Genomic DNA, 24,875 nt, shown 5'->3' with positions numbered 1-24,875 from the left:
TTGATAATAATTATCCCAAGATGTTTCTATGAAACACTTCACTGAACAACGTGGCTCGTGATGGCAAATAAGTGACAACAAAAGACGCCTTTGAAGGTAGTCGCGTGGTCATATGGTTATATTAAACACACAGCAAGTGGCGCCAGAACTCAGAAAAAATGCGACAAAAGTTACAAATGTACAGCAAAACAGCAATAAAACAAAAAATTCGAACTCGGCCAGGCTTGATTTCAGTAAAATTTTGTAACATATTATTATTTGTTTAAAGTAATACATGTAGAATTAACGTTTACACCGGAGGGAAATTCAAAGGCGACGTCTGATTTTTGCTGTACCAGGCCTTTTTAACAGCATTGTTGTTTATGTTCGGATCGTTTTGTGACGACGACGCTGCTTGTGCGGCCGCGGCCTGAACTGCAGCGGCTCGAGCAGCTCTGGCTTTTTCCATCTGCACATAATATTTTGTTATGTTTTTAGTATGATAAACGCACATTAAAAAAGGTAGAACACACATCCGCTCAAAATGTTTTCCGAGAATCTCTGTTAGTCCGCAAAGCTATTTCGACTGGACCGCCAAAAGATTAGAATGTTTTGTTTATGAATGGTGTGAATTATTGCCAAACGCACTTAAACCTGTGGCAGTGTCAAGCAATGCTCCGTTTATTCAAGCAACAAAGGAAGGCAACTGTTTGCGTACAATCCTAATGTTTTCGTCTTATCTGAGGTGTAGAAAACTGCTGTTGGATCATTTTATGCGTGTGCTCGTAAATTAGCTAAAAAGGGTCTTGTCGGTTGTTGTAGAAATGATGTTGTGCGGATTAATTTTTATTCGTTAACTCAGGCTTTCGTTTTGCTGCCAACCTGCGATATACATTTAACATTACAATTACCAATGTATTCAGATTCGACCGCAAGAACATAGGAAAATTGTGAGGACCGCAATGAAAAAATGTTGGAAAATCATTGTTTCTAACAGATGCACAAAATAGTATTATACAAGTGATTATCTGTTGCAGACAATGATTAATTATCTATTTACCCGTTCTTGTTGCTCTTTCTTTTCTTTTTCTTCTTGTCTTTTTTTCTTCCACTTCTTGACCTGCCCAAACAGCATGACTGTGCCAAGGATAGACAATATGACAGTAATAGGGAGACCAACAGCAAGGCCCACAGTTCGTCCTATGTTTGCCTGCGCCGGTGCAGGTTCGGGAATTTTCTAAAATTGAAAAAAAAAACTTTGTCAAAGATTTCATCAAAGATTTGAAAGCTATCATTAAGAACATCCACACATGCCTCAATGACTGGACAAGCAATCGTTTCGGGATCATTTGACATAACAAACGGGATAATATTGGATGGATCACCACGATGTCCTACATCATCAAAAGCCGACACTCCAACCGCCTGTAACAAAACAATGTGTGTAAATATAGTGTTCGAAACAGTGAGATTTTAACATCGGCCGAGCTTTAAATCAGGACGTACAGAGCTTTTATTATTTGGTTGTAATGTATGTCATGGGTTATCCGAAAACAAACTTCCGACAGGTCACCAAAAAGGGCGACACCAATAAGATAAATCTGCTACCTGAAACTCGTTGATTCGTGCTTTACACAACTGCATTTGAATAGCTGCGGCTATGGAGGGCAATTCTTTTATTCCGTTGACCATGAAGGAATTTCTGCATCCCGGCGCAAAAGCAGTTTGCCATAAAAGAGTTCTGGTAATAAATGATATGACATAAGTGAAGGTTTTTGTTACGCGTTTCTCTATAAGCACTAACTCACTTGTTTACGGTTTGACTTGTGGACACAATTAACTTTTTAACACCGGTTACGTTTTCCAAGTCTTCAATTTTGTCAGTTATCACGATGAGAACTTTTGAAGCGTCTAATCGTCCTCCCTTTCTTTGCATATTATTTATAGTTTCGTCAACTGTAACAAAAAAATGAAATAGCGACATTGCTTCACAGCACCAAGAAGTGTTCGTACATTCCAGTATTCACCACCAAGAATTGTGTTGGATATTCTGTAATCTCAGTAGTAAAGATAGTAACAGTTAAACACAACTTACTTGAAGATATTGGCGTCGGCACAGTCAAAGGCGTGGTTTTGATGGCTGTCAGTATTTCGTCCAGACTTAATTTATTTGCGAAGGTTAAAATAGGAATGTTTACGGTGTGGGCAATCAACGACACTTGCATTTCAAACTCATCTAAAAAAGAATAGTACTATGTCGTAAAAAACTATCAACAGTTAGTGGACTCAATCCGTTGGGTCAACTACAATAATATGTGGATAGAAAAATACCTAGCGTAAAGTTGCCAACAACTTCGCTAATAAATTGCAACAAGGCCTCGCGAACATCTTCAACTGCACCAACGACAGGTGCGTTAGGCCTTCGAACTTCGAAAACTTCTGGTGGTACAGCAAATATCAGGTCAATAGCGCCATGTGGTGGACAAACTGAAAAAAAAACACATTTAGTCAAGAATATCGAACATAAAAAATATCTTTGTGTTTTAAAATTGTATGCCTGAAGCTGGTAGTGGAAATCTTTTTTAACAACGTTGTAAAATATCTCGGCATAAGTGGTTGTACTTACTCATATTTTGCGTGAGATTGACAACCATTCGTTCGGTGTCTCCTGCTGACCTGGGACTTCTTAGATTTCCTGTAACAATTGCGTCATCAGCAACCTTCACACCTTTCTCGAAGTTGAACGCAAGCACATGTCTGGCTATCCGTGTGCGTAGAATGCGAACATCGTAGCCATCCGCTGGAAAACATCATTTGATTAATTTGAGATTTCAAATGTTTTTTACATGCATTTGAAATCTCTTTAAAAACATCAACTAACCTCGACCCATATCTAAGTCATCACCGGGCGCGGACCATCTTAGCGTCAAAAGTTTGTCTTCGGTGTTCACACGTCCTCGCAAGTCAACTATTCGCGACGGTGGAAATCTGTCTCGCACTACAAGCAAAACATAAAATCCGATACAGCAATTATGATACAAGGCCCGGTATAGGCTATGCTTTTCATTTAAATGTCAAAAAAGAGTACTGCCGAACATATGTGTGTATATGCAGCAACACACCTGGCTTTTCGCAAACAAACTTTCGAAGTGTTTGACAAACATCTCCAGTCGATTCCACAAGTTTTCCGGTTTGAAACCATGAGCAAGTTGGAATGTCTGTGCCGCTGCTTTGTGGGTCCGGAATCTAGTTTGAAAGCAAAAAATGATAAACATAACCAAAATTATTATAGGCAGCATGCACTTTCAGCAAACCTTTAGTAAAACCCTATACCCGCATTAACCTTCTCGCAAGAGTAAACTAATGTAAATCAACGACATGTTTTAAATAGAAACAAGGATTCTGTTAAAACTTTCTCCATACGACGATAGTGAAAACATATTTCGCTTTACATGGACGATTTGCCCCCCAAAACAACGCATTCACAAATAGATTTTTGAAATGCCTAAACGCCCCGTATGGTGTACTAAGCGTATTCAGTGTATGTAATGAAAGCGATGTGTTGAAGTTTTCATGTTTTAACATAGTCATGAGTTGTACAACAGTATCATACCGTCAATCGGTCGTCACTTCTTCATTGACCCATAAGATTCAGTCGTGCATTACAACTGTGACTTTACTTAAAAGATGGACGGTCAGCACCGGTTTCCTGCAATAGTTTGCGTAATCTTTTTCAGCTATACGCCCCAAACAGGCGTTTGATTTGCTGTCATGAAGATAATCTTATTTGGCAATCGATGCTGTGCAATCAAGGGCAGAATATAGATTGTCTGCACTAGTGATTTGCAACCTATCTCGTTAAGATTGAGAACTGATGTAAACAAAACGGTGGCATTTTGAAATACTTGGGAATCGTGCCAATGAACCCACCCACGAAAAGCGTTTTTTAAGTAACATAGATCTGTAGCTAAAATTAGCAAATATAAGAAAATATGGGAAACTCGTACAACTCTGAAGTTGGTCAGGGGGTTGTTTTGTGCACTACAACTTTTTCAAACGATTTTTCCATTGCGTTTTAAGAGATGAAAAAAACGACACACGTTCTATGCTGGAAGCAATTTGCCATTACCTCGGGTTCTCGTTTTGCTGGTGATAACGTCACAGTGTCTGTGTATGTTTCTGTAAAGTTTGAAATTCCTGTAACAGATTCAGTCCCAGTAACTGTCGATTGTGTTATCTTTGGTGGCGAGGAGGTGCTGATCGTATTTGGAGGAGGCCCTAGGCCCAAAGCTAACAAACCCTGCAAGTCAAAACTGCCAGGTGACAGCTGTCTTCGCGCTCGTGTATTAACTCCCTGCAAAGAGAAGAATGTTTTGAATGTTGTTTTAAGTTTGGACTGTGAGTTGCCGAGTTCTTACATTTAAAACTGTGTTAGATCGAAGTTGCTTTCTAAGACTTGTTGCATACGAACGAAGTTCATTTATCAGATCGTTCCTGGTCTTCAGGCCCAGTTTATTGATGATCCTGCATACATATTATGTTATTTTTTCACGGGTATAATTTGAAAAAGTGTATGAGGCCACACTACCCTTATTTAATTAGTTTTGCAAAGGAATACCTAATCTTACTCATTTCCTGGTGGAGCGTAAAACTCTGTGTTGCGAAAGATGGCTACCGGATATCCTAAACCTAAAACATGGCAGAACACAGAGGATAGCCTTTTTTTCCTCGGAAACGCTTGAATGACTCAAAGCAAAGGCTGTTCAACAGAGTGCTTTACTTTGTGGTTATAAGGGTTTGTTTTTATTGTGACTGATTAAGAATGTTAGAAGAATGTTAGCGTGTTGCAACATTCTTGAGGTAGTTTTAGCAAATGTTTGGTACCTAGGTCCGTACGTTTGTTTCAGATTTACCTGTTGATGTCCTTTGCTGTCAAACCCTGAAGATCTGGATCAAACGAGTCAGCAGCATATAAAAGATCTCCAGATAGGTTAGTTTGGTTAAAAAGCGAGGTAAGAGCATCCAAATCTTCATCAGCCATTCCTCTGCGAACTCGTTGCACGATTTGTTCAATATCCAACTCTTCGTTTGCCCGCAATTGCTGTTTAAAAAGATAAATACATGCAGTGTCAGTAACTCGAACTTCTTGGAATTTGGGGTTATTCATAAAATTATATTTACTAGTGCAATTATTAATCATCTTTACCTCGTCTACTCCCCCGAACCACGCATTGCCCGCTGATGGATCGTTTTGTGGAGTAATTCGTGCAAGCAACCAGCTTAGTTCTTGTTTGCTGTTAAGTACTGACAACTCTCCACCATCAGATACGCAGTACGATTGAGCCCTGTCGAACTCCAACCTTGGTGATCCTATAACTTTGTAGCAGGCGTCTTGAAAATGAACGTATCTTTAAAAAACAAATGAGTTTGTGTTGCCGTTTCTTTCCGCAAATGCAGTATAAGCATGTCGCCTCTTCGAGTTAACTCGAAAAGAAGCCATGAGATAGCAGGAAGCTGCCCTGTCTATAGTATCCTGTCTATAGAATCACATTATTTGGTTTTCAATTTAAAGCTGTCCGTCGCCTGCACTGATGACTGTTTCCCAGGTATAGACTAGGGTTGCCATATTTTATGATACACAATCCCTGACAAAATTTATCTCGGTTGCGTTAACCCAGTTTTTCTCCAACATTTTCGTTATCTTTTCTAAACGGTCCCTTTGCCATTATTTCGAGGGCTCGCGGTCCGCAAGCCTGAATGTGTATTTCAGAAAAACGAAAGTTGATTGCAGGATTTTTAGCTAGTTATGCAAAATTGCGCATAACAATGATCCAAATCTAACATCACAGACAAGACAAAAGCATTACAATTGTGCGCGAACAATTGCATTTTGGCTGGTTGTCATGCAATAAACTAAAGCCTACTGTATAGCAATGGAGGCGGTCGATCCTTACTTTCACTTATTCAGTTGCACAAACTGACGCCAAATATAAATATAGAATTGCTTCCACCTTTTCGCGGTCCCCGCAAAATACCCTAGAGCAGGGGTCGGCAACCATTTTTGCACTGCGGACCGGTTTTTAAAAAACTAAAATTTTATATCACGGACCGGCCTTTAAAAAACACAAATAATCAGTACTGAAAACTAATGACAATTATTACAACTTTGATTCAAAGTGAACCTTGAGCAAGTTTTATGCGGCCCGGTAACAAACTCCTCACGGACCGGGCCGCGGACCAGTGGTTGCCGACCACTGCCCTAAAGGACCGCGGATCCCAGTTTGACAACCGCTGCGTTAACCATTTTTTGCGATCCAAACACTTCTATTCAGGAATAAATTTGGAATATTCGGAAGTCACAAGGACGGCGATACGAGAAAACGTTAGATACGGTGCTCTGATCCTTGTCAATTAACTTTCTGTGTAGGCTTCCGTTTAGTTAAGTTTATTAGGCTAAGCTCACTACTCTTACTATCCTTGAAACAATAAGCACATATATCAGGAGTCTCCAACCTTTACCACTCTAAAAACTATTTTTACACAGAAAAAAACTAACAACGGAAGACACAAAGACCTTATTAAATTTGAAATAAAATGCCACTGAAAAAACGTTTTTATGTCTCACGCCATTCGACTTTTCGTTGTTAGTTAGTTCCTTGCATATTAGGTACACCAGTAGTTCTCAAACAGTGCGTCGCGACGCCCTGGTGCGTCGTTTCAATTTTCCTAGGGCGTCGCAGAATAGTTCCGTTTCGTGGCTTTTTATTGTTGTATCAATAAACACAACTTTAAATAAGTTTCCATGTTAACTTTTATTTGCTGGTGCGTCACAAGTCCAGAAATCTTTTCCAGGGGCGTCGCAGCAACAAAAAGTTTGAGAACCATGCACTGAGGTACACAGTTAAAGCAAATGAAATTTCCCACGTTCCCACGTAGCATCGAATGCTGTGTTTTCTTGAAACGCGGATTTTTATTTGTGTATTTAACGCGTACTGTCAGACAACTATAGTAACAAACAGTTACGCGCGCGCCGCCAGTTTACCTCTTTACGTTTCATGGCATAGACGCGGTTGTAGCTAACTACTAGACACTTTTTCCGTTGGTACATTAATTTCATAGTATATATCCCTGACACAGATTTAAACACTAAATTCCCTGACATTTTAGGGAAAATCCTGACGTATGGCAACCCTAGTATAGACCTAAAGTCGTAAAACTGGTATTAATTTTGTGCTATTTGGCTAATTGGAAAATGTTTTGACAAACTTCGCAGGTTTTCTATTTGTTAAAATACCAGTTGTGTATGGTTGGTCATTTTCTCGAGGTCGCAACAAGGATGGACAAAACGGAACAGGAGATTTTTTCGCTTTTGCAAGATACTTATATACTGGTGGAACCAGCCAATCTATGCTCTAAAAACAATTCTGTAAAGATGACCAATTTAGTCTCAATTAGTGCGGAAAACTTTCTCAAATTAATCCAAGGCATTCGTTTGACAGAGGATTCGAAAGCACAGAATGTACGACGGGAACTTGTGCAAACACCGAATGCAGAAAAAATATCTGATTTCGATGAAAACAACAACATGAGAATTACCAACAAAAAAGTTGAGGCGATCCATAAAGAAACCAGAAATGTGTTAACACAAACAACATCTCAGATTATCGCACGTGAAGCCGAGGTTTGCCTTGACAGCATGCTGATAAAAGATGCCTCAACTAAGCGGCCACTGTTTGGTGTTTGTAATGTACAAACACAAACAGAAGCAACAATAACATCGCAAGCAACATCGTCTTTGATCAACAAAACTCGGTTTAATGCCCGTTCCACACAAACGGATACTAAGCCGGAAAGACAGCGAACAACGGCTAAAGAAACGCAGACCGCACCGTTCTCGACAGGTGATTACAAGTTTACATGTTCACAATGCCAGAAATCAACGCAGTACGAAGAGAAAACTTTGACAAACGGTTTAAGAGCGGCAAAAAAATCAAATGATTTTAACACTGCCAGTGCCTTGAGAACTCTTAGTGACAAAGTGCGCAATCTTCGTGTAGCAGACTATACGGAAAGTGTCGAAAAAAAGTCTAAAATATCGTCCTTTATGTATATATCCAGTCACCTGCGCTTGCTGTTGGAACTATTAGCTGACGTTTGTGATAAGTACCTAAGATTGTTAATTGCCCGATATATTTCCCATTTACTTGGCCTGCTTTCTGACTTTGATAATTTGGGCCACCTTGAGGCGATTGAAACAGACAGGCGAATACTTGATTATACAAAACAACGTGGTGAGTGGGATTTTAGTTCTGCCCGAGCTCACATTTTTGATAAATACCGGCAACTTGTCGACCTACTGAAGTACAAAAAAATTCACAATGCTGACAAATCTTCTACGGTATTTAGTAAAAAAAGAAAGCTTTCTTCTGAATCAGCTAAAGCATCTCCATATCAGCAATAAAACTACCCAGCAATAATCCTTTCACAAAAATGGGAACAAGTCTTACCCTGGGGTGCAGGTGTCGTCCACGTTCCATTGTCGCACATTAAAAGCACCAGCTGCAGAACTTACTCGTTGAAAAGGTTTTAACGTTAATCTTCCAGTGGCCTGGCGACGCATTCGTGAATTTGTGTTGGACCTGCAAAATTATCATATTTATTCACTTTTTATTCAAAATTAATATTGTCATTTCAACTTTACCTTTCGTTGGGCTGTAATGTTGGCAGTAAATATCGAGTGTCGTGTGAAATTGGTTCCTGGTCCCAAAGACCAATGCCAAGCATGTACATAGGGTCAATGGATGCTTGTTGATTGTTGTCATCCACGTAGACCTTAGCATCAAAAATTTGTTACGTCGAAAATTTTTTGTCACCCATATATCCTTTACCTTTACGTTGTACCTTCCCTTCATTGTAAAACTAATAAAATACGCTGAATATACGCCATCGTCTCTTGTGACGTCAGGATCAAGACCATTGTCCCTCAGAACAACAAACCTTGTGTCAACAATTCCGGAAACCGCTAGAGGGCGCGTTATCTCCGCTGCAACGTTGGCTCCGAGGACAGCAAGTTCGCCTGCGAATAAAACACAAATTGTTTATCGTTTATGTCAGTGATCAGTGTACGTATAAGGAACGAAATTAGTCTCACCTTTACTGGCGTAAACGTAAATCACCATTGATTCGGTGCCTGTGAAGTCAAATGAGCGACACAATAATGCAGGTGAAATCACTAACGGTTCTTCAGAACTGGGGTATGAAATTATGTTTAGCCTCACGGACATCCGGGAGGCCAGCATGTTGTTCTGAAATGTTACTTTCCAAATTCCTACCTTCAATTAAAGTAAGTAAAGCGATTATTTGGAATTCAAAAGATCAATAAAGAAATTGGTTACTTGTGCAGCTCCTGGAATTCGTATTGTCATTGTTTTAAACCTTAAATCATGTGAAAAAATTACGTCATCGGTTGATTCCTGGTCATCAAAAACGTCTCCACTGGGAGACTCGAGCATTACCTGAATATTCAATCATATCAATATCAAATATTTTGTAGCGAAACTATATGCAAAATGTAGCCAAAACGTATCCATCCAAATGACTCCAGGAAAGAAAATCAATTAGCAAATAAATTTAAATAAAAAATGGTTATATTATAAAAAAGCTTTAACGTGAAAACCTACCACGGGGAGAGTTTCAGTTTTGTAGAAAACGCTAATTCTTGTATTCTTTCCAACCGATTCATCAATAACAAACGTTTCTTGCTTAGATGCGTTGCTTTTTATCCATACTTCTTTGCTTACTAGTGCCACAGCTCCAACTTCACAATAAAAAACGATAAAAAAATCAGACGCTGCATAAATAATAATAATAATAAATTACCATCGGCCACTTCGTGATGGGAAAGAAAAGCTTCCATTAGTTCCGAATCGATCCCGAATTCGCCCGAACTTGCTGCATGTGAGTGACCTCCGCTTACTTCGGCCAAGTGTTCAAGATCCCTGGAAACTTTTGATCCGAATGCAATTGTATTCACCCTTACACCGAATTGTTTTACCTGGAAAACACAGACGCAAGTGAGTTAGCTCAATGACAATTGCTTTTGGTTTGATCAGCAACGTTTCCCCCCGTATTTGTGGTTAGTTGTTGTTGTTGTTGTTTTTACTGGTTTTGATTCTTTTCTCGGTTAAAACGTTTTTCCTTGTGGCTTTTCGTACATTGCAAATGTTTAAAATTAAAATATTTGCTATGTACACACCCTTTCCAAAACGGTTTCGTTGATTTTTGGCTTGTTATGTTCAAGTCCGTCAGTAAGAACAATCATTGTTCCGCCAGCTCCTCGAAGTATCTCCGGTCCTGACGTCATCAGCACTTTCAATCCTTCTTCTAATCCTCGAGCGATACTAGTTCCTGTTAATTGGTATCGCTTTAGAGTTTGGTCTTAACTGAAGCTAATAGTCTTTGTTTACCTGTGACTGTTTGTAAAACCTCAAGTCTCTGTTTCAACAAATTTCTTCCGTCTTCGGTTTTAATCTCAGTCAAATGTGCTTTGATCTGCGCTTTACTATTGAACAAAGAAACGGTGTCGTAAAATCGTCCGGGATCTTTAATTTATAAAAAGCTGGAACAAGAATTACTCACGCTGCAAAGCAAACAAGTCCGACCCAATAATTAATCGGGACTGTGTTGATATAATGACTCGCCGCTTGTCTCATTAACTCAAGTTTATTGTACATCCCCATGCTCGTTGAAACATCAAGTATAAGGACGACTCTCCTATAAATACGTGTTCATGTGATAGTCAAGCAAGTATGGAATAAATTAGCTATCAACGAAACATACCTGTCCAAGTTTTGAACAATAGTGAATTTTGGTGCAGGAGGTTCGACTTGGAGGGTTGCTGTTGATTTTTCCACCAGAGCGGACGGATTGTTTCCATCGGCAAAGTCTGGGTGACTTCTCATAACGGCCCAAATGCTTTGACCTTTGACATGAAATAAATAGCTAAACATTAAGATCCGTTGCAATGCGTGATACTGACAAATGATGATTTTTTTAATGTAGTTGAATAAATGCTATTACCTCGACAATGTAAATTATGAATAGTTGGAGCTTCCTCGTCATGCTTTAATTCCTCCGAAACTCCTGCTTCGTCATCACAAAATTCGTTGACATGTGGGAGATTAGATCTAAAACACACTTAAAGTTTATACCCTATTATCATCTATGCATTAAGAAAGCAATAATAATGACAAATAATTTAGTGTTTTTTATCAGCGTAAAGAAAACGCAAAGTTTTAAAGCTTGGGTAACAATTTATCTCGCTTTTTGCTTTGTGTAATACCCAAAATGGCCGCCGGCATGTTAGCCAGTTTAACCATTTACAATAAAAAGCTAAAAGTACTCGAATCCAATTACCGCTTTAAGAATAACAGGTCAAAAATAATTTTTCGAAACAATAAACGTTTTAAATCCTGCTCACCTGTACATTACGGATGCGTAAACTTTGCTTTGTTTCTCTTTTGTTGGTTCGAAGCGACACTTTTTTTCGTACAAACTTTCGTCGACTGTACAACTCGTTTGAGGGTCGCTGATATTAACGACTTTACCTGAAAAAAACAAAAACAAATATATGTTGAAGATATTCACACTATAGCACATAACTGTGCTAAACACGTTTAAACTTTGACTTGGCGAAATTTCAACTACGGTACCTGGAATGGACGACGAACAAATTGTCGGACGAACTTGCAAATTGCTATGCAGATAGAAATCTGATTCCGCTGTTGCTCGTGGTTTTTCATCGTACACGCCCCACCGCAATTTCGCAAACTCACTCGCTACGATCTTAAAGCGAACAATTATCGAGTTAACTTTTAAACCATAATTTTGTTTACCTAAAAATACCTTATCAGGAGGTCCAAATTCGTCAATCACCCGGTCACCGAACATCACAAATTCAGGTGGAAGTCGAACGTACGATCCGGAAAATCCGCACGGTGTTGTTTTGATGACGTAAGGTTTGTTGACGTAAGCGTATTTGTCACCCAGGCGCCATGAAGTTTGACTTTCTTGGGAAAATCTACGAACACAATCACGAATTGCCCAAATGAATTGCCTAAAGTCCCTAAACTCTTAGTTTCTAAAGCCTACCTCGGGTGGCTATTGCGCAATCGGAAGAGGGTTTGAGATTGGGAATTGACTGTTACCGTCGCATTCGATATTTGACTTGCTAGTTCGTTGGGCACCGTTCCCCATGTGTGTGGTAAAATTACTTCGATGTGTCGAAAGTATGCACGATTTCTAAAAGAAAGAAAAGCTAATAACGATTGATATAAATATGGATGGTTTGCAGAATTCGTTTTACTTGGTCAGTCGGTATAATGTCGAAGAAGTACTGGTGAAAAGTTGTTGAAGTTTTGCAATTAGTTGAAATTCCTCCGGGACCTCGGGACCAATCCATACAGAGATCTTTTCGAACCTAAAACGATTAAACAGCGTATTTAAAAAAATTGAAGTGAAAGAAACTTTGTGGAGAAGCCCTACACTATTTCGGCAACGTTAATCATGTAAAACATTTTTAACTCACCCGTTATCTACAAGCTTGACGCCAGTATCGTTGTGTTTGCAGAATGTGAACCCATAAACACGGGAACCACGTAAACACAAATGTTCACCCAGACCAAAGGCAAGCAGCAAAAGTGCAAGTCGCAGCACGGAAAATGTCTTTTCTAAAAATTAACGATTATAAAAAGTAAGCACGTATTTTTTCATAGAAGTGTTTTTAACCAAATTACGTTTGATGCAACAGTTTTTCAAGTCCGACAGATTTAAAAAATACGATTAAAGCTTTCCTGGTAGCATATTTTCAAACTTTCTTGTCTTAAGTTCAATGCAAAAACTTTCAGTGCGGTTGTTAATAAGATTTTCTTTGGTGTGAGGTCTTTTATGAAATAACGCATACTGATCGTACAAAAACCAACACAAAAAGTAAAGCCCTTACTTTTTCTAAAGCATGTTTGTTTCCCAATTTCGGATTCCATTAAACTCGATTTCTCATCATAAATATCTTTCAAAAGCGCATCTTTCTGTTGTAGCTGCGTGTTTTTTATTTCGTCCTGGCGAACGATAGTTTTCATTTCGGTATTGGCGGCTTCAATCTCTTCGTAACTGCTGTGTCTTTCAGAACGATCACAACCAAACCGTACCATATCGCTGCAATTAACTTTGTGCCCTTTGTGTAGGAACATACCACTTACAACATTTAACAATAGAGAAAAGCATAGGCCGTTTTTTGTTTGCCCCCAAAATCAACGTCACGACGAAAAAGCTTATTACTTTTGCACAACTAAAGCGCAGCCGCATCATGACTTATTTATGGAATTTTGAATGCCCTCCCCTGCCCCAACGCGTCACAACTTATCCTATAGCCAAATACCGGCGCACTTTGCTGCAAGCGTTAAGAGGTGTCAACCTGTTGCCAGCAATTAATAATTCATCAGCGTGCATAAGAAAACACCTACTTGTCGCTCGTTCGAATTGCTTTGTCGTGATTAAAACGCCTTTCCTATAACTTTCATAACGAACTAGCACACGAAAGGCCGGGCATTCTTATCAATGATGAAATCTAACCTCAATTTCGTGTCCTTAAGAAGCGATATTGTTACAACCAAATCATATAATTTTCATTTTGTAACACCAGGCAGGGTAAGACAGAGAAAATTTATTGCAGATAATTTTGCAAAGTAAGCGTTTGGAAACTTGATAATTTGCCTACACGTTTGCCATCTTGTTGAACTGATTGTTTTGTCCGGGGCAACTTATGGGTACATTTGTATCGGCCAAATCGTCCTATTAGCGACTTTTGTGTCAGTTGTTCGCTAAATAATTTACTTTGCAAACGCACAGATGTTTGGCAACAAGGCGTAAACACAAATTCGTCCAACAAATTGTTTCCGCTGTACCCACTCATTAATATTTTACTGGTCCTTGGAACTGTAAAATTGCGTTGCTTCGTTTGTTCTTTTTGGGATTTTAATCACCCCAGCTAATAAAAGAAAAATATTGATACCACCTTATTAGACAAAATGAAAACTTTTCATTTTAAACTTTTGGTAGATACCTTTGCTCACACGCGAAACAGACAGTTTTAAAACCATTAATAAGATGCGAGGCAAGTGCACCATGAATTTATAGCAATTCATTTCTAAAGCTCATCATCGGCACAATTTGTTAACCGCAATATTGAATGAATGCGTAAATTGGTTGAAACCAACGTGTTGCAAATGTTTGTTTTTGGGTGAAGTCGACTTTACATGCTGGTTCCATCATAACATCTCGAGCCGCATCGATGTTACACTGTACGCCATTTTCCGTTTTCTGCAACGTATTCTCGTGACGTGTAACAAACTGCAGCAATTCCATCTTGATTCATGAGCCAGTAAAGCCGATTAGCAGGTCTGCAGATGATCTAAAACGCGCTGCAGTCGCCGTTTCAAAGTTGCAAGTGCATTTTCTGACAAAGGGGAAATAAGGTTTGGAAAGGTATTCACTTGACCAAATTCTGCACCGAGGTCACGTGATTTGGCCAGTTTTTCAATTCTCGATCGGGTTTGATTTTTCAAAGCGCAAATTATCTGCAACAAGCGCTCGTGGAAGTGTTGATAGGTTGAGAGCAAGTTGTAGCTGTGTTCAAATCCAGATTCGTTGTCCAAAAACACCAAGTTACCTGTATTGAATGACTGTATTAATAACCATTTATGTTTCATAAAATAATTCGCATGATTTTCAATATTTTTAGAAAGTTTTGTTTAGCATTTTTTTTCACTATATTTAGAAAAGAATATGCGAGAAAATAAATTATTTTCATCGTTTTTGGCACAAAATAAAACGTCATTAGCAAACCGCAAAATCTGCTTGAAGTGGCGGCGTCACTGTTTACAACAGAAGCGTTAATAATTAAATAAAAAAAATTCCTGTGCCAAATATCAGCAACCTTCATCAGAAGTTGGAAAGGTGTCGTTTTTGTGCATATACTTTTCATTTCATGACAAAAAGGTAATATGCGGTTGAATACTAAACTGATCAACGGCCGAGTTTCGTAAATACAATAACAGTGAATGAACTTGCCTTTATATGTAGCTAGATTGTGAACTGAACGAGTCATTGATTTCACATCCCATTTTTCATTGTACAAATGACTTACAAGACGATCTAAGTTTCCAGTAAGATAATCAAAAACAATCAGATCAGCCCATTGTAAAAGTGCGCTTCCTTGCTTGTCTGGTTGGATGTCCTCCTGGTGTTAAAACAAAAACATTATTTTTTATTGTATTTTTTTTTATTTTGTGTCCATTTTGTTTACTGATACGCCACGCGGAAGTACACATTTCGTATTATAAAACTACCGATTAAATAGACATTTAGTGTTTGGTACAGGATCTATCCCGCAAGTGGTAGGCATCTTTTTTGTCGACGATCACTGATAAATTATATGTAAAATTTGCTGTATTTACTAACAATCCAAAAAAATATAAAATGCAAGTTTGAAATTGTTTAAAGAGTGTTTACTGATACTGAGAACAAAATTCTCATAAACGTTGCATAAAAGAAGAACATAAATTCATAACTGGGATCAGCCCTGAAGCGTCTATGCAGACCAGCGATCACGGCACACTCATTAAATCACAGTACGCCAGGGCCATTGAAGGCGCTATACCGAATCAGCCGGTCACCAAGCATTCACCACCATATGGCAAGGCGTAGGCTAGAAAAATCTAGCCTGCGGTGGGATTCGAACCCACGACAGGAGTCTTTCCGGGACTCGCGCTCTACCAACTGAGCTACACAGGCTCAGTGGAGAATCCGCCGAAAGTCGAATCACAAGCACCGTTGCCTGCCTCGTATGCTGCACATGTCAGGTGACCGGCTGATTCGGTATAGCGCCTTCAATGGCCCTGGCGTACTGTGACGTTGCATAAAATGTTTTTTTTTAATTTAGATACGTTACGATAAACATTTTTTCAAGAGTTTCAATTTCAATTTGTTTTTTAGACCAACAGTTTTTATTTAGACCAACATTATCCAATTAACTATATGCAGCTACTTCCTCGATTATTTAGTTTAATTGCGATTATTTTTTAGAGAAATCCAGAGGAAACAAATTGACACAATTTAAAAAACTATATGTTTGCAAAGATTTGTATTGAAAGTTTTTAGACCTTTGTGTTGCTTTGACGTCCAAAGTCACAAGGAATCAGAAGCTGGATGCACTTTGGCGCTACCACCGGTCGTAAATCATTCATCCATGCCGTTAACGTCACGATGGCGTTTGCTTCCCATCCAGCGCTTTTCAATTCAAACCAGATGGTTGACCACATGATTGAGTTTATGGTGACCTACGAAAAACATTTTCGTGGAAATTTTGCAGGTGTGGTTTGGTTTTGTTTGACAATCACATAACAGCCAGATACCTGAACTGGAATAATAGTCGGAACATTGTGCATTTCTAGCAACACCGACGTCAAATATGAAAGGTATTCGCCTCGTAATAAATCTTGGTTATTCCGATATCGCGCACAAAACTTTTTTCCTGTACTTGTCGTCAACAATCTGTACAACATTCAAAATAATCATTTTTTTGCTGAAAAACACACTTTTAACATTTTCTTGTGAATAAGTTTTTCCGTCAACTAAGTTTTGATCAAATGTCAATTGCAATAATTCAAAAAAGCCAATACAAAAGGTCAATGTTGCTTAGACAAAATCGCTAAGTACAGTTTGCTACAAATCATTTTACCTGTTCCTTAACCGCCCACAGCCTCTTTCAACTGAGATAAACTCACACATTAATCCCGAAGAATTATGATCATAGTTGTGTTTCTTCTTTATTTTTAACGATTCCTTCCCGTTTGCTGCTGTCAGCGCGTAAGAAATCACTTCACACAAAACCAAGTGTGAAACCAGCAAATATACTCCACCAGCTAAAATCCTCATGTTTAAGAACAGCACATCGAAATGTCTTGTATGCTTTGGTGCAGTTAACGCTATTACAGTTGATCCTGGAACAAGAGACAAAGGTTTTGTTACGTCATTCATCGCCTCGATGCGTTAGAATTGAAAAACTGTGGTTGGGTGTCAATGTTGGCTGACCGCAGACTTATGTTATCACTATGGTGTTTCTTCGGTGATTTTCAATCTCTATAACTATGTACTGATAACAAAACACGAACATTGGAAGGCATTCATGTAGGACTGATCGACGTTTAATTCAATAGCTTGTGGAATATGCCTGACATATGGATCACGTGATAAAATATGTATCGCTTACATACACCTTTGAACGAAATTTTGGACCCTAAATTTCGATTGTGCAAGCATGGTTACCTTGTTTGCTACAAAAGCGTGTAAACTGTAAATGATGCTTATTATTAATTCTTGCCTTTAACGATAAGAATATGGTCCAATACGAATATAACATCAAAGATCATAATCTGTACAAAACCAACTAATTTCACCTCGCCGACCAAGCTTTTTTTACGACAACTGGCTTATTTTCAAAAAAATATCTTTTCAAGAGAATAGTCTTTTGTTTTCCAAAATACTGTGATTAACTGGAGTAAGTGGCCAAATTCAACATTAATACGTTATAAAAACATATTTAACGTATAAACTGAACAGCAAGTCAGCTACACCCAAACTATACTAGTTTTAACACTGACGGTGAAGAACACTCAAGACAATTCAACAACCCGGAATCAATTAGTTTGTGACGCAACAAAGCTTGGTGTCGCGTTTGATTATTTGCGCACCACTTTACACGATGTGGTACTTCTCTAGTCTTATACACTTTCTACAGTGCTGCTAAAGTAAGGGCCGAGGGCTTTTCGAACCGAATGAATTTGACACCTTAATCAAATTAGAAACATCAGACCTACTTGTAAGTTACTGCCGTTGTTACCTAGATTTACCCCCTTTTGTGTTTGCATGAAGAACACAGCACTACATGTTCTTTCTTTGTTATTTGCAAAAAATGAGTTGGTTTGTTTGACCTATAAGCCTTTCTGTCCATAACATTTTCTTGTTTAACATTTTTGTTTTGTATCTACTGCATTTTACTGTAAATGTCAAATTACACCAAACACAGATATTTTATGAGCTGTTATCCGCAATGTGGCGCTGTTGAGTACAAGGCAACGCGTAAGAAATAATTTTGATGATTGGTTTATGATTGCGATGCATTACGAATCCCCAATGCTCCACCATTACTTTTACAGTTTAAATTACTACTTTCCACAATGATCAAAGAAACGCCCAGCTTTTTTAAATGCCACAAAAATGAGATTTATTTATAAATTCAGATTGTATCAGAAAGGGTTAAACATCGTCGTGCAGACATCTCTGCTATGATGTCGTTACCGTCGGCAACTCAAAAGCGAAGAAACGGCGTTTGATTTTTTTCGTTTTGTAAATCCTTTTTTGATTTTGCTAATTTTGCAAAAAGCGTGTGTGAACAACATTTTCTTTATGACCCGAATATTTAAGGTTGAGATAAAAGACAAGATCAATCATCGAAGCCGGTAAATATAGGCCAGACATCATTGTCTCCAGTGGAACGTGTCGAAACGGACCACCGAACAGACAGCAAACAGTCATGTGTATTCAAGTGATTTCATACAAACTTCAATTCCGAGCACGAGAAGCGGGGTCTTATACAAATACTTCATGATCGTTCAATGGAAACGATTGCTTATTTGTTGTATATTCGGCAAGAGCCTAGGGCTAAATGGTCAGGCATCGGTAAACCAGTATCAATGCCAGATGCAAACTTGCACAAAGGTAACGCAATTTACAACAAAGTTCGACTTTTGTTAATTCACTTTTGTTGGTGGGTACGCAAAAATCCTGCAAAGCAAAGGTGTTTATGCAACAAACAAAGGATTCACAAGGAACAGTTTTACTTTGCTAAACACACAGAAGGTACAAAAAATGCTTTTAGTTGACGCGAAGTGTGGTTGCTCTGGCTGGTGTGTGTATTTCAATGATGGTATTACTACAGGGTTGAAAGCTTTAGTTGCAGAATTGTATTGTGAAGTGACAGTCGACAAAGGCCTGGCGCCGTTTAAACATATCCCATTCAGCGAACTGCAACGTGACAGGGATGTACTTGGGAGCAATTCTATCGCAGTTTTATAGTTACAGCGTGACAAGACCGTTTATATTGCTCATTGGGAGTCAAATACACAAAAAGAATGCGAATTTATTATTAGCTATAAAAAGTGTAGGGAGCACAGTGGCAAGGCAATTTCGCATTTTCTATATTAGACTACATTGCTCACTCAACTACAACACATTATAAAAATTAACAAGAGAGCGCCGAGACCACCTTGGCGATAAATGAAAAAAGAGTTTAATCTATATCCCAACACTTCATCCGCTTTTAGCTTCGCGAAAACCGCAAGTGGCAAAATCTCAGCTTGTGCACAGCGTGGCGCCAACCAACTGTATGAATGGCAAATCGGTCGCTGAATTTTCTGCACAGCAGTAAAATTTGTGAAGAACAAACAGGTCTCGGCATGTTTAATGTGTTTTTGTGAGCAATTCTTTATAGTGCATAACGTTAGTGTGATGTCTGCAAATATAAATTATACGTTAAAGATATGAAACTCAGCCGTTACTGCGAACTCTGAAATAAATAAACGTCACGAATCGACGAAACGTGTTGAAGCATATACTTCAGTCTAAACAGTTTTTTTTGGATGTCAAGCAGGTTGTTGCAAATGTAAATGGAGACTTTAAATAAAGCACACCACATATGTACCTCGATCACATTTCGATTTTTTTACATTTTGTTGTTGTAAATTAGCGGTTACCGGCGTGTGTATGCTTTATCAAACATGTGCTGAAGACTTATGGGGCACTAGAGTTAGACGTAACCTGTAGTTTAGTCATGAAGCAGTTTGCGCCACAGGTCAGCGACTTGTGCCACATAAGTACGAACATTTGTTGCCGACCTAGTCAAAGAAAATTCAAACCCGCGGTTTAGATTGCTTGCCAATGGGCGGTAAACCAGGTGAGCGCAGTACGGGCATTTGTTGAATACTCTGTGGCCGTAGACAGCTGTCCTATGGGAAACATCAATTTCTGTTTGTCGACATGTCCCATCACGTGCTGATAATACACTTGTCTCAAACTCGCGGCAGCACGCAGGGAAGTTTGTTCCACGGTCGTGTCTTGTGTTTGTTAAGCAGGCGCGGTTACTTGGCTCCGAGATTCACGGTTTCCATCGCATAAACTTTAACGACGTAAATTTATCATACTGTTTGCTGATTCCTGACACCAATCTCACTTCTGGTCATTAATTTTCCACGTGGGAGACAACAGACAAACAATTAACTTTTTACCATGTAACAAGGAAATACAACCCATGTCTGAGTGAGTTACTCACCGGCAAAATGGGTGTATGAAAAGTAGCATGCGTTTGTTGTAGGTTGTGGTATAAAGAATTAAAAACTAGTTCGAGCACTAATCGATGTAACCCAAGTTCGAAATTGCGAGTTGAAAAAAAACGTGCAGCAAAAAAACAATGCATGAATAAATAATGACATAAGATTCGTGTTGGCTGCAGGCAATAATCGGGTTATGTTATTTGCGCAACTTCTTCCGGCCTGACACTTAATGCAGGTAAAGATAAAATCGATGAAGTGAAGCTGAGATCATTTTTAGGAATCGCCTACAGTGCCGTGCCCCCTGGGAATTTTGATGACGTAAACTTAGCGTCATTTTTTGCTTAGAAGCAGTGGACCGTGTAAAGTAGGTGACCACCTGAGACACGATGCCCTTTGGAATAATCCAAATCTTGCCATGTAGCGAATTTCGTCAATAAGAGGGTATTCCGATGCGGACATGTTGGTTTCCGGAAGAAACTGTCTGACATTTTGCATGTGGCGTTGTGTCTATACCAGGCGACAACCACCACGGGTGTGCTGCGCTACTCAGGCGGGTAGGTAAGCCGCGGGTTTTTCAAACTCCTCAAGTGCTGATAGACCAACCCATGGAGTTGGAAACACATTTTCCACATGGTTAAAATTTCGAAGAAACGTTTATTCCGCATTATTGCTGTTTCAAAGAACGAATATTTTCTTAGCCCGCCGCTAATATAAGATAAAAATTACAGTAGTTTGAGAAGAGTTGCAAAAACGCGCGGTTTTTGCTCGCGCGCACATACGGCCATGTTTGCCTTCGACAAACAGTTCGCAAATATCAAATCAGCGGTGATATTTACAAGCAACTATTGACATAGTGCGCAGAAGACATGGCTCCAAAGGAAGGGAGCCCGGCTACATTTAGCCTTGTTGCGCTAGTGGAGGAGAAAATGAAAGGCCGTTAGAATGAAATTGCACTTTTAACATAGTTCATGTTCGATTCAAGTCGGGGAAAATACATTACGGTTATATTCATACGAATAAAAAGGTTGTGGTAATAAAAGAGACATCGGTATATATCGCCTACTCGTCTTTCAAGTATCAAGGGAACTATGCGTTCACTGTGGCAGCTGCCTTGTGCTGTGTTATCCATGTCCATATCGTTTGCGTCAGCTTGAAGAAGTTGATCCAGCAAAAGCTTTTAGTAGGGTCGATCCTAATTTCATTTTAGGCATTAAGGTACAACCTTAGCTCGTGATAGCGTCTAACTATGCATTGATTGTGGTGACATCGCATCAAATTACGTTAATTCCTTAAGTTGGCTCAATACTTTTATACCATCAGAAGAAGTCTCTGTTCAGGCAAATTAGAAAAAAGTTTGTTTAGCTATCGTAGCAGGGCAACGTGTGTCCACCCTGGTGGTTACGGACAACCGACCGTTAAACGGACGAGGTAGCCCAGATAACGTTTTGGAGTGACCGATGGCAGTGTTAACAAATCGATCGAGGAACAAAATTTAAAGATGACAGCGAAACAAACGGAGATAATTATCTTGCAATCAAATGCGCCGCCTTTCATAATTCGTAGAAGTTAAATATAAAGCAGATATTTAAGTATGCTGAAGTTAAGTTGTTTTAATGGTAGTGGTTGAGCATCGTAGTTCACTATGTTAGCAGGAAAAATATGCAAGGAAAAAAATGGCAATTTTCCGAAACCATACCAGCTTATGGTCGCAACTCGCAAGCAGACTGTGTTTGATTGTATGTTGCAGAGTTTTCACTCTGAATACAGAAACCATGACAAGCAGGCCACAGAGAAAAAGCACCCAATGATGTTTGTTTAATAAAAGTCAGTGAGTTGGTGCTGTAGTTTTATCGACGAAATAGAATCAACATTGTGTTCAATCACACAAAACGAAGCAAAGTTCAACAGAAAAACTTTTTCCCGTGACACGAACGGTCTTTTTAAGCTTTGTATCGACGGAATCTCCACGTTTGAAGGCGGTTGGTGTTGTTTGAATTGGACGACAATTTACCGCAATCTTTAGCTTTATACCCCGAGGAAACAAAAGTCACATAGCACGTCCAGGTCAGTCGTGGGACATGAGGTTATCGTTTGAGGGAAATCTAATCTCCTGACGATTGTTGCCTTCCATCAGATCAAAAAAAAAAACTTGTTTAATGCTTGAAATGAAAGGATTTTACTTGCGTCAGAGGGAGGCACACGGCGCAATACGAGTTTAGGAAACCTTGGGAGTTTTATTTTTGTCTGGATTTCTTCGCAATGGTGATGCTGTGGTTGCAAGTACCTTCTGTAGTCTAAAGCAGTGGCGCTAGATTGTCAATCAACGCTTATCAGGCCATAATCGCGGCGATTCCTTGCCCTTGAAGTGAGAACTCAAGTGTGGGCTAACTCTGCGACAATGCATAGTCGTGTTTGAGTAATAACAGGAACAACTGCGCGACTGTGAATGGGTGTTTACTCCCACAAGCGATTATCGAGACACAAACGCGTAAGAAATAGTGAGGTCTGCGTTTTCACAGTGCATCCTTTATCTCTTCCAACAACTGACCCACTTAGCATAAAGCGGAACAATTAGACACTTGAGGTTTTGTTGTGATCTTTTCACGTTAAACACCGGAGCTAAAATTGAACTGGAGGTTGGGATGATGTTAACACAGTGCGAATGAATGACTCAAAATTAAAGAGGATAAAATTTAGTATGTTATGTAATTGTTTTGTTAGGGTCACAGGACAATTACTTAGTCTACAGTAGGCAAACTGTGTTGTTGAAATGAAAACCTTGTTGGGGGCATTTGCAGTTTTGCTCCTTATCGGAAGCAATGCGACCGGTCGGAAGCATAAAATGAAAACCCGCATGCTCGGCAAAACCAACATGTTTCTTGCCGACGATCCTCTTTTGGAGGTTGAACCAATTCCACCCGATACGATGATTGGAGAATGTTCATGCAAATGCTGCGAAAATGCACCCGCAGGTAATGATCGATTGATATCAATGAAATGTCATGTGCGTTTGGTAAAGCAAAAAGTGGCGGTTACCAGTCGCAAAACGCAATAGATTATAAGAAACTAAATTGAGCTTCATGTAACATGAAGAAAATTTGATACCGTCATGTTTCAGATTTGATAGAACCACCACCTCTATGTGTGAATGACGTCATGGTCGCTGTGGATAGCAGCGCGTGCTTCCGTGACCATCATGGCAGGATGATGCGATTTCTGAAGAAACTTGTGCGGAAAATTGGCCGAGTCGACGACATTGAATACGGCGCAAGCAAAACACGCCTTGGCCTAATGCAGGTGCGAAACACAAGTATATACTTTTTGTGAAAAGAATGTTTTAACCTAACCCACTCGTATTTGCAGTTTAGCAGCGATATTGAAAATCCCATTGAACTTCGCTCATTTGAAGATTACACAAACCCGGCCAGTGCAAAGAATTTGCAAGCTGAAATCCTGGAAAGGGTAAACGGCTTGCGTTTTCTCGGCGAAGGTTCCTTTCTTAACAAAGGTATACTTATGACTGTCTGGGTGTTGAAGTCTGGGTGTTGAAGTTAATATTTGCTCTGAAACAAAAAGTTCTATGTCATTTTTTAGCACTAAACACAACGGTGGATAATTTCCGTAATCAACCACGACCTGACCCGATCCTGGATGATATTGCACCAACCACACCACGCAAGGTTACAACTTGTTTAATTACCAAAATTTGCTGCAATAACAAATTATCATCTACAATGTTGTAGGTACTGATTTTAATGACAAACGGCAAAAGTCATCCGGATGTGACAATGGAAGATATTGATGCATCGATTGCTGGTCTTGCCGAGGCTGGGGTAGTTGTCTATCCGATATCTGTAACAAGAGAATGCCAGTAAGTGATTTGGTTTTTATGCATTCTTCACAAGCCAAACTACTTTCTCCGTTTTAAGTTATCGCAGGCCACACACAGCCAACTTAGGGTGGTAACGGTTTTGACCACCTGTGTTTGTTTGTTGTTACTTGTCAGAATTAATTTCGAACAAATTACCGACTTTCCGTTTGAGGATTGCATCAAATAGTTTCTGCGGTTAGTCGAAACTTTTGATAACTCGCACCCAATATTTTTTATAAATTGGAAATTTGTCAATATGTGGGTATTTTTATTTTTTTATTATTAAAGTCAACTTTTGCTTTATTGCAGCGGCGTTCAAACCGTTGCGTGGAACGAAGGCCTCTGCCCGGCTACTGGTATACTTAACAGCTTGGCCAAAGTGGGAAGAGAAGAAGGGTCGTCTTTCTTGGAAATGACTTCACACGAAACCACGACGGAACTCATCAACGCACTGCAGGTATATTAAATTGCACAATCATAAATACCAGAGAGAAGAGTAATTTTCTAACCCGTCCTGTTCTTGCTTTGCAGAAGGTGAGTTGTGCCCTCGGGACTGGATCATGGTTTGAGAACCCGTGCTT

At 39.3% G+C, this 24,875-nt stretch overlaps 3 protein-coding genes, 1 long non-coding RNA gene and 1 other non-coding gene across 5 annotated transcripts; 1 reads left to right on the top strand and 4 right to left on the bottom strand.

Moving 5' to 3' along the window:
- Positions 1 to 97: 97 nt before the first annotated feature.
- On the bottom strand, positions 98 to 13,260 carry LOC145237682 (uncharacterized). Its single transcript, XM_080100634.1, has 33 exons — positions 12,980 to 13,260; positions 12,566 to 12,707; positions 12,344 to 12,457; positions 12,130 to 12,279; positions 11,884 to 12,058; positions 11,691 to 11,823; positions 11,459 to 11,585; positions 11,059 to 11,165; positions 10,819 to 10,960; positions 10,618 to 10,752; positions 10,446 to 10,540; positions 10,235 to 10,386; positions 9,859 to 10,033; positions 9,660 to 9,796; positions 9,375 to 9,494; positions 9,131 to 9,311; positions 8,868 to 9,055; positions 8,681 to 8,811; positions 8,487 to 8,618; positions 5,186 to 5,387; positions 4,893 to 5,080; positions 4,398 to 4,503; positions 4,109 to 4,333; positions 3,102 to 3,225; positions 2,861 to 2,977; positions 2,606 to 2,779; positions 2,311 to 2,466; positions 2,075 to 2,215; positions 1,788 to 1,935; positions 1,588 to 1,720; positions 1,294 to 1,404; positions 1,040 to 1,216; positions 98 to 448 (listed from the first exon to the last, which is right to left on the bottom strand). The coding sequence occupies exons 1-33, from the start codon at positions 13,224 to 13,226 to the stop codon at positions 290 to 292; spliced, it is 4,944 nt and encodes a 1,647-aa protein (XP_079956760.1). The 5' UTR covers positions 13,227 to 13,260; the 3' UTR covers positions 98 to 289.
- Positions 13,261 to 13,693: 433 nt separating this feature from the next.
- Positions 13,694 to 17,023, bottom strand: LOC145238521 (four-jointed box protein 1-like). Its single transcript, XM_080101715.1, has 5 exons — positions 16,775 to 17,023; positions 16,449 to 16,587; positions 16,197 to 16,373; positions 15,119 to 15,274; positions 13,694 to 14,717 (listed from the first exon to the last, which is right to left on the bottom strand). The coding sequence occupies exons 1-5, from the start codon at positions 16,969 to 16,971 to the stop codon at positions 14,427 to 14,429; spliced, it is 960 nt and encodes a 319-aa protein (XP_079957841.1). The 5' UTR covers positions 16,972 to 17,023; the 3' UTR covers positions 13,694 to 14,426.
- Trnas-gga (transfer RNA serine (anticodon GGA)) lies at positions 15,755 to 15,828 on the bottom strand. Its single transcript has one exon. It is a non-coding gene; the product is annotated as a tRNA-Ser (tRNA).
- A 6,095-nt stretch (positions 17,024 to 23,118) lies between the features above and the next one.
- LOC145238402 (collagen alpha-1(XIV) chain-like) lies at positions 23,119 to 24,760 on the top strand. The gene is made up of 6 exons (XM_080101547.1): positions 23,119 to 23,395; positions 23,542 to 23,720; positions 23,787 to 23,931; positions 24,018 to 24,103; positions 24,167 to 24,294; positions 24,604 to 24,760. Exons 1-6 carry the CDS (start codon positions 23,194 to 23,196, stop codon positions 24,758 to 24,760), a joined length of 897 nt encoding a protein of 298 aa, XP_079957673.1. The 5' UTR covers positions 23,119 to 23,193.
- LOC145238403 (uncharacterized) lies at positions 24,100 to 24,728 on the bottom strand. Its single transcript, XR_013862116.1, has 2 exons — positions 24,662 to 24,728; positions 24,100 to 24,275 (listed from the first exon to the last, which is right to left on the bottom strand). It is a non-coding gene; the product is annotated as an uncharacterized LOC145238403 (long non-coding RNA).
- Positions 24,761 to 24,875: the final 115 nt, after the last annotated feature.

This window comes from Phallusia mammillata, chromosome 7 (genome assembly GCF_965637545.1).
Source record: "Phallusia mammillata chromosome 7, kaPhaMamm4.hap1.1, whole genome shotgun sequence".
NCBI lineage: Eukaryota > Metazoa > Chordata > Ascidiacea > Phlebobranchia > Ascidiidae > Phallusia > Phallusia mammillata.
The sequence above is the reverse complement of the archived record's forward strand: the minus strand, read 5'-3'. Positions and strand labels throughout refer to the sequence as shown.

Bases quoted from the DNA above. Each gene is read 5' to 3' on its own strand.
- LOC145238521 (XM_080101715.1), bottom strand. From the start codon at position 16,971: ATGAGGATTTTAGCTGGTGGAGTATATTTGCTGGTTTCACACTTGGTT. The intron at 16,588-16,774 runs GTAAAATGATTT...AATGTTGTACAG, and splicing joins TGTGGGCGGTTAAGGAACAG to ATTGTTGACGACAAGTACAG. The intron at 16,374-16,448 runs GTATCTGGCTGT...TGTTTTTCGTAG, and splicing joins CGACTATTATTCCAGTTCAG to GTCACCATAAACTCAATCAT.
- LOC145237682 (XM_080100634.1), bottom strand. From the start codon at position 13,226: ATGTTCCTACACAAAGGGCACAAAGTTAATTGCAGCGATATGGTACGG. The intron at 5,388-8,486 runs GTAAGACTTGTT...TGTTTTTTAAAG, and splicing joins GACGACACCTGCACCCCAGG to ATACGTTCATTTTCAAGACG. The intron at 5,081-5,185 runs GTAAAGATGATT...CTTTTTAAACAG, and splicing joins GGTTCGGGGGAGTAGACGAG to CAATTGCGGGCAAACGAAGA.
- LOC145238402 (XM_080101547.1), top strand. From the start codon at position 23,194: ATGAAAACCTTGTTGGGGGCATTTGCAGTTTTGCTCCTTATCGGAAGC. The intron at 23,721-23,786 runs GTGCGAAACACA...TCGTATTTGCAG, and splicing joins CACGCCTTGGCCTAATGCAG to TTTAGCAGCGATATTGAAAA. The intron at 23,932-24,017 runs GTATACTTATGA...GTCATTTTTTAG, and splicing joins AGGTTCCTTTCTTAACAAAG to CACTAAACACAACGGTGGAT.